The following is a 9,169-nucleotide window of genomic DNA, read 5'->3' on the forward strand; positions in this document are numbered from 1 at the left end:
CATTGGTTTTATTTTTAGTGCTAAAAAGTTATTTATTTTTTAATTAGCATATTTTTGTGTTTTGCTTTGGTACCGAAATTGGTACCGAGTACCGTGGATTTTCACTGGTATCGGTACCGAATACTGAAATTTTGGTACCGTGACAACACTACTTGGAGGTGCCTAACAGTATGCACAATGCATGCAAATTAAGTTGCCCGTTGTACTTTTTTTTTGTTTGTTTTTTTGATACACCTTAGTTATTAGTTTTCACCGATAATTTTATATTATTTAGGTTTGGCGTTAAACTTAATTTGTCAAATCAATTTCCATCCATATCTATCAAAGTACGATGTGGGATTTAAAATACAGGTAGAATGATTGTAAAAAATGACACAAAATGTGAGTAATTTCAATGTGTACTACAAAAATGACATCCACATCCATGATGTTATCATGTCATTAAAAACTTAATTTGCAACACGGACTGTGCTATCAGCGAAGCCAGCATCGTGACTGCTACAAGCATAGACATAAGTAAATATAGTATGCATGTCTATAGCTACAAGAGCTCTCTACATGCTGCGCTGCGGCCTGAAGAGCTGTGGTGAAAAAGTTGAGCTGAAGCGGGAAGCAAATTAGGTTTTGCTGTGGTGAGAACTGGAGCATGGCCCAGGCTTATTTGCGTCCTGCCACTGCGACCCAGAGCTCAAGGAGATCTGGGTCTTGTGTGGGATGATGGTGGTGACGAATGAGGCCAGTTCAGGGCTTTGCTCGATCTATTGGCCGATTTGAATAATTTGCAGGATGAAGAATAGATTGTAAAGCTCCGCTTTGTTTACCCTCCGTGAGAATGCACATTACATGCACCGGGATACTTTACTCAGCAACTACAGAACCAATGCAAGTAACCGCTTGTTAACTATTTAGATGCGCTTCTAGGCTTTGACCCCTTTTAATTAAGCTTATCTTAAGTAGTACTAAAGAATAATTTCTAGTATATTAAGTACAAAATTAGTGCCAAAAAATAGAGCACTTTAAGTACATGGAGGTGTATTATTTTTTAACCTGGGATTATTACATTTCCATGAGTTAATATTTCGTGGCCATGACAAAACTAGGTGAACCGGACATGTCCTCTCCCAGTCACCATAGTAATTAGCAAAAAATGTTTTGTTAGATTTTTCAGAGATCATCTTCTATGTAGATGTCCTCTGACCTACTTTCTATAAAACCTGAATTTTTGCAATTTTGATTTTAGAATGGAGTATAGTGTACAGGGGCGTAGCCATCTTTTTAGAAGTGAGGGGGACAGAAATTACACATCCATACATACATACATTATATATATATTACATTACATTTATTCACTTAGCTGACGCTTTTATCCAAAGCGACTTACAATTGCCACATATGTCAGAGGTCGCACACCTCTGGAGCAACTAGGAGTTAAGTGTCTTGCTCAGGGACACATTGGTGTCTCACAGTGGATTCGAACCCGGGTCTCTCACACCAAAGACATGTGTCTTATCCACTGCGCTAGCACCACCCCATTACATTACATAATTCTATCTATTCTATTCTATCTATATAGCCTACCAGTCAACAGTTTATCTCTTCTGCTCACCAAGCCTGCATTTATTTGAAATATTTTTACTATTTAAAATAAAAAAATAATAAAATGTAATTTATTCCTGTGATCAAAGCTGTATTTTCAGCATCATAACTCCAGTCTTCAGTGTCACATCCTTCAGAAATCATTCTAATATGCTGATTTGCTGATTATAAAAATAACATAGACGAGTAAATTTCTTTCAGCATTCTTTGGTGAATAGAAGGATCCAAAGATTAGCATTTATGTGAAATAAAAAGCTTTCACAACATTATACACTATTCCATTTAATAGCTTAGTATAATTCAGTATAATTCAGTATTCTGTATAATTATTATTATTTATTTTTTTTGGAAAATAAATGATAGAAATGAATACTTTTATTTAGCAAGGATTCTTAAATTGAACAAAAGTGATGATAAAGGCTTCATTTTACAAAATATTTCTATTTCAGATAAATCTTCTGAACTTTCTATTCATCAAAGAAACCTTAAAAATATTCTACTCAGCTGTTTTCAACATTATCATAATAAGTTTTTTTTTTTTTAGCAGAATATCAGAATTTGTGTGACTGGAGTAATGATGCAAAAAATCAGCTTTGAAATCTCAATAAATTACATTTTGAAATATATTAAAACAGAAAACTATTTTAAATAGGCTAATAAAAATATTTCAAGATTTCACTGATTTTCAGTACTTGTATCAAAGAAATGCAGGCTTACTAATACTATAGGCAACTTAAATTTTCTCTAATTTCTAGCTTTTAATTGCCTTAGAAATCTATAACTGCTGGACAATAACAAATAATAATGATTTGTTTATATACTACAAACACTTTTTTATCACATAATAAGACAGAATAGTGTTTATACTGTAATAATAGCATTTTTCATATACTTTATTTATCACCTGCTGGAGATGACTTGAAAAAAACATATTTTTGCAATCGTGTCAGTTTTTCTCATAGACTCTATAAAAGGTTTTTCTGTGAAAACAGCTGTTTTTATACAGCGATAGCTGGACGCTGTTGTCCATATTAGGAGTTTCCTGGTATGAGTTTCTGCGCAAGAGCGCCCTCCGGCTTCGAGTATGAATGAAACGCACACTTCATGAGTGTATATAGCTCTCTGTGATGTTCGTCTCGCCTTCTTATATTATATTATATTATATTATATTATATTATATTATATTATATTATATTATATTATATTATATTATATTATATTATATTATATTATATTATATTTAAATTTATTAAAGTTTTAACACTTAGACTATTTAAAACTATGTCATCCTTTGATGTTGAAATTGTTCTTTATGTTACAGTTTAGGGCAGGGCTATTCAATTAGTTTCATTCGAGGGCCGCATTATCAAATCGAAAAGTTGAGGTGGGCCGGTGGGTTGGTTTGGGGGTTTATCTTATTTATTGAAACATAACAGTTTCAATAAATAAGCTAAAGTAACCCTAAAGAAGTGTGGTATTTACTTGGAAATGTGGTACCCAACAGTATGCAAATATATAAAACCATAATAAATAAAAACTTGATAATTTACAGCTGTGTACAACTATTTTCCTTGGAACAAATAAATTATTTATACAAACTTATAGCTGTTGGTGAGAAATAATAATTATTTTATTTATAATTGTTATGCTTAAATGAAAATATTCTGACAGTGAGACTTGTTAACCACAGGCTCCCACTGTATAAAAAATGCCTAAACACAAGTTAAAAACTATACGCACCTTTACAAAGTAACTGACATAATTTCATAACAAGCATTAAATATATATTCCTCTACCCACCTAATAAAACTAATGCAATATAAATCACTATATTTACTATTAAACTATATAATATTATAGTATATATTTACTATATTTATTTATTACTACATAGTATTCAATATAAATATTGCACATTTCTGCCCAACCATGGTAAATTACTACAGTAAATGTGGTAAATGTTTGTAAGGGTGATTAGGGGATTTAAAGTCTTCTAATTTCGGTCATGCCACAATGTTTCTCCTGCTTTCCTCATCAGTCTTGTTGGGAATGTTGAGGCTGTTTCATCCGATTTAATACTAATTAAATCATCGAGTGATTTGTGGTTTGTAACAGAAATGTTTTTGTCGAACTGAAACGCTTCCACTGGTTGTCGCAACGCTGTTTAATATTAGTGTGTCCGGGACCGGGAGTAAACGCAACTCCGCGCGGGGCCGTGTTTAAACAACTAGTGAAACAACTGAAAACATCGCTATTTGTTGTAACTGTACTGAACGAGAAACCGCTTCAGATGATTCAGTTACGGAGCGGTCCGAATGAATCCGAATAGTTTTAGACCGTTATGCAAGCGCGTTTAGAAAGAATCGAACCAAAAGAATGATTCATTCACGAAGGATTGGTAGCCTATCGCTGGTTCAGTCGACATAAATTCGGGACACATATAATAACTGCTGAAATATTCACACGTAAAACGTTTCTCAGGTCAATCGGAGCGAAAAGAGGAGGAGGGAGGTTGGTGACGTCGGGCCGCATGGAGATGATTGGCGGGCCGCATGTGGCCCGCGGGCCGCCAATTGAATAGCCCTGGTTTAGGGTTATTTAATTCAGAGACAAATTTTACCTCTAACCTGCTTCTACTCACATTACATAACCTCATCAGCAGAATGAAAATGGATTGCAGCAAAATACACATAATGATAGACAGAGAGGCATCATAGATGATTGTGAGGATATTTTACGGAATTTGGTCTTTATTACACCTATTTTCTCTTTCTATTTTTTTTTTCTAGTTGTACTTAATTTTGTATTTATTTGAGTTCAGTGTCAGTTATCATTTATTTGTTACAATAATTTCTTCAGCAGGTGTGCCCGGGAGGGCTACCAGATGACACTGTCTTTTTGTGAGTGTTGTGTTTTATTTGGTGCCATGTGCTCTCTTCTGTCTATTTTCTGACCCCACCCATCTTGTTACATCATTATTGTTTTAGTTGCCACACCTGTGTCTCCCTTGTTAGGTTCCCTATTTATTCTCCTGTTGTCTGTAATCCTGTGCTGATCTGTTGTTTTCCATGTTATGTATCTGTTTATAGTACAGTTTCTAGTCTGCCTGTTTGTCCCCCTTGGGCTTGTTTATGTTAGTTTTGTTTCATTTTTTTGTATTAAAAGGACCATTCTGCCTGCATTTGAGTCTTCGCCTCTTTCGCACTGTGATATTATTAGTTTTCAGCCAATAACGGTTGTTAGAGCACTGTAATTTTTTATTACAATTTCAAGTCAATATATATAAAAAAGTAATTTAAACAAGTATTTTCATGTAAAGGCTATAATATATTATAAGTCAAAGCAAATAGAAGGGTAATAATATTAATAAATAATATATTTTAATTATATATTTGTTTACTAACTAATTTGATTACCTAACACTATAAAATAAAATATAGTCTATAGTAGTAGAAATAACAATTGTCATCCAATAAGTCATTCTCAAAAGACATCCAATATATTGTTAATGATCTGGAAAATGACTGCACAAATAAATTTCACCATGGCATATTTTAATAATACAAAATATGTATAAATATGAATAGTTGTAATATTTTTTCAGGAATAGAAAGCAGATTGTCAAGTGGGGGGAGCGGGGGGGTTGGTTCCCTTTAGACCTATACATTTATAAAATAAAGAATTGACAAATGTCAGTACAAAAGCATCAAGCATCATAGAACAACTGACCAATGACCAATATGGTAATTAAAACACAAATCAACACTCACCTCAGGTTTGCTGGTGTTTTCTCCTGTAAAAAAAAAAATAGATGTAGAATGTAAAGGGGAATATTTTAATAAAAATATATAATAATACTGTAGGTTAAACTGTACTTACTGATGGCAGTGACTCCAGTCACCCCAAACGTTTTTAGTTAGTGGGTCCTGTGCTCGAACGCAGAAAGTATATGCTTTTTTAAATTTCACTTTGTAATGTGTCTTGCTGGTTTCATTTTTCTATTTTGAGGAATTTACATATATTTTGATGTTAATAAACAACAACAACAACAACAACAACAAAACATTAAAAAAAAAAAAAAGTCTTACTTCGACACGCCTTCCTGTGTAGTCACAGCTATGATTGTTAGGAACTACTTTCACTTCATAGGAGAGGGGAAAGAAACTACAGGGGAAACTCCATGTTTCAGGGGGGTGCCACTCAAATACATCATCTTGGATCTTGGTGATACTAACTTTATCTGGCTTGACTGAGGGTTTGAAATAACAGTTTAATCAGCAGTCTAGTGGGGCTGGGACCCACTATTGATGAGTGAAATGTTTATTTTTATTCATAAACGACTTGTGAAAAAGAAGTGTGATTAATTGTACTGTATGTAGTTCTACTTGCAAATAACATTATTACTTCAATAAATGTCCACATAAGTGTACTTAAGGAGAGTACACTTTCATAATTTTAACATAATTATGTGCACTTTGCAATGATGTCGAAATAAACTTTTACATTTTTTTCTTTTTTTTCAAATTTTAAACTTTTACATGTAAAGTACTAATTTAACTGTAGTGTGTTAGTTCATTTTACATTTTAATTTATAATTGAGGTATATTTAAAATGTACTAAATTGGAACTTCGTTATTACAAATGTGTAATTACAAATACATTTACATACATGACATACAAGTTTCAATATAAATGGCATTAAAGTATTTTATGAATTATGAAATTACAAATAAAAATGCACTTAAGTTGTAAATAACATGCAAGTCTCTGAAAACATGACATTCAGTACACACATATTTATATTCTTTTAATATATATTTTATCATAAGTACTTTTTAAAAGTATATGCTAAAGTGTTTACAAGGGAATTTACACATAGGCTAATGCATGAGTTGTAATACAGGGATGTGCACTGCATGTAGCGACCACACGGGAGAACACAAAGCTCTTACCAATGTCTTGGATGAGGAAAGTCCTGTGGTGCTCCTCCAGCCTATAAAGATTTCTGACAAACAGTGTGAGGTTCATGCTCCTAGACTCTTCAGAGTACTGACAATAATCCTTGTCAATACAAGTCAGCCCAGATATATCCAAGTCCAGAGTGCAGTTGATGGGACTAGAGTTTCTGTACAAATACAAGGTCAGTTTAGCATTGATTTGCTGTTTTAATATAAGCCTAAATAAACTGAATGCTTAGGCCAACTTTGGCCAATAACTTAGGCCAAAGTTTAATTAACACAGAATAAGAATAATCATTATTCACCGGATAGCTGTGAAATATACCACAGCTCTTTGGATCCGCTCCTGATGCCATTTCCAAGAGCAATGCAACTGTCCATTATAGTTTCTTGCGGTGCAAGAAATGAATTCTAGGCAAATAAAAAGTTAAGCAGTTTTATTTAAGAGCAGGGGCCACAATGAGAAATACTGATAGCTAATAGATTGTATTCATGTTTATGTTACATAAACATAATATAAATGTAAAGATTTACAGGAGCAATAAGAAAAACAGTAGACCTAGGTGGCGAGTTATTATTGGTTAATTCACAGTTCCATTAATAATTAAGTCAGCAAGATAACACTGGTAAAAACTGGAGAAATAAACATATTTTAATAGATATCCCCTAACTTCACCATTAAGAAATAAAAAATAAAACATGACTTTTTTGGGAACAATATTCATTGATAGAACCAACTCCCTGAGATCGCTTGCTAGTGACCAATGTCACATGACACTGCTACCAATAAGTCGCTGTGAAGAAGTAAATCTAACTAGGGTAAATTTGATCATGCCATAGTAAGCTTTAAACATTTATGCACAATAAAATTGTGGCCAATGAAAATGCTTAGTGGCTAGTGACTTCAAAAAGCCACAATCCTTGCTGAAAAAAAAAAAAAAAAAACACATATACATATATATATATATATATATATATATATATATATACATATATATATACATATATACATATATATATATACATATATATATACATATATATACATATATATATATATATATATATATATATATATATATATATATATATAAATCAGTTTATCCAATTTAGCAGACTAAATGTACTACAAATGTATTTTGTAGTATGCTTAGCATTAAATACATTTATTTAAAATACATTTAAGTATTTATTTCTTTTTCAACAGGGTATTTACATAACATTTTTAAAAATATGCTTATATTTTAATTCTTGTTTCTTAGTTAACAATTTTTTTAATAGTGAATTTCAATTAAGTTAAATTAACTGCTGTAAAAATGCCTTTATATCCAGATGTTTTAAATTTAAACTTAAGACTTAATAAACATTAATTCCAATGTAAGTGTTAACCTTCATACTTACCTCTGTCACTAGATTGTGTAAGAACTCTTTTAGGAAACTCAACTGGATGGACCAGTAGTAGTGTGTAATTCAAAAGATCTCTGTTTGGTCTGTGACATGTGAAGTTTCCCCCATGCAGCCCATCTATTGTAACAGTGATGAAGTTCCCTGTTTGAGAGATGCTTTCCCCATTCCTCTCCCAGTAAATTTCCTCTCCTTTATATTGCTCTTTACAATGCAGGAATACCTCAAAGCTGGACAGATTTGATACCTCCAAAGCCAGAACTATAACAGTAAAGATTATTTATCAGACTCATCATATGATTTGATAGCACTAATAAATTATGTTCTTTTAAACTTTCTGTTCATGATAGAATCCTGAAAAAATTAAAAATAAAATAAAAAAATAAATCCTCTGAGATAAAGATTTATATATAAATATATATTAGTTTTAATGATATTTGTTGTTCGCGGTTTTATATACTGGTTTAGCTAAGTTGGCATGGCCTTCAAAAGAAGCACAAACCTGAAGGAGTATGTTAATTTTAGCTAGTTATGGAAATGCTAGTGCAAATGTCTTCATTTTATCCACACTTTTTATTGTATTTATTGATTTTTTTTTAACTCGTTCTTAATCATCTTTTTATGTATTTATTGATGTAGTGAGGCATGAGTTATCTATGGTAACACAGGAAAACTAAATGTTTTACTGACCCTTTTAAGCAATGTGTCCTTGCTGAGTGCAATACTAATAAATGGGATTTAAGCAATAGTCACCATTTGGCTTGATGAACCTCAGTGAAGTGCTGCCTGCCATCTGAAGAGCAGCTTGAAGAATAACAAAAATAATCTTGTTCATCTAAAGAAAAAGTAAAAATAGTTAAGTATATTAACAATTATATTATAAAATAAAGTAAACAGATTGTAGTATTACTATGCATACATATTTAATAAACATTCATATTAAAATAAATATTATATATAATATTACATTGAGACAGACACCTTCTCTTGAATCTTACCTTGAAAACTTAATGAGTTGTGATGACTCTCTCCTCTTCCCTTTCACTGAGGTAGTATTGAACCTGAGCAACATTTATATATGTGATACAGAAGGGTGAATTTACAGCAAGCAGAAGTATCAAGTTCTAAATAAAGCCAGTTTTCATTTGGGGTTTCCATGAGCTATGCAACAGTGTTTTTTATGTGCTAGGGGCTTTAACAGGAGCAACTGT

At 32.1% G+C, this 9,169-nt stretch overlaps 1 protein-coding gene across 1 annotated transcript; it reads right to left on the reverse strand.

The window, feature by feature from the left end:
- Positions 1 to 5,129: 5,129 nt before the first annotated feature.
- il12bb (interleukin 12B, b) lies at positions 5,130 to 9,169 on the reverse strand. Its single transcript, XM_059525646.1, has 9 exons — positions 8,957 to 9,169; positions 8,712 to 8,793; positions 7,956 to 8,219; positions 6,860 to 6,965; positions 6,549 to 6,721; positions 5,685 to 5,845; positions 5,476 to 5,594; positions 5,367 to 5,389; positions 5,130 to 5,255 (listed from the first exon to the last, which is right to left on the reverse strand). The coding sequence occupies exons 2-8, from the start codon at positions 8,791 to 8,793 to the stop codon at positions 5,368 to 5,370; spliced, it is 927 nt and encodes a 308-aa protein (XP_059381629.1). The 5' UTR covers positions 8,957 to 9,169; the 3' UTR covers positions 5,130 to 5,255; position 5,367.

This window comes from Carassius carassius, chromosome 36 (genome assembly GCF_963082965.1).
Source record: "Carassius carassius chromosome 36, fCarCar2.1, whole genome shotgun sequence".
NCBI classification, from domain to species: domain Eukaryota; kingdom Metazoa; phylum Chordata; class Actinopteri; order Cypriniformes; family Cyprinidae; genus Carassius; species Carassius carassius.

Coding starts and splice junctions, on each gene's coding strand:
- il12bb (XM_059525646.1), bottom strand. CDS start 8,793: ATGAACAAGATTATTTTTGTTATTCTTCAAGCTGCTCTTCAGATGGCA. Junction 5,846..6,548: donor TTTCCTCATCCAAGACATTG/GTAAGAGCTTTG, acceptor TCAAACCCTCAG/TCAAGCCAGATAAAGTTAGT. Junction 5,595..5,684: donor ACACAGGAAGGCGTGTCGAA/GTAAGACTTTTT, acceptor TCCTCAAAATAG/AAAAATGAAACCAGCAAGAC.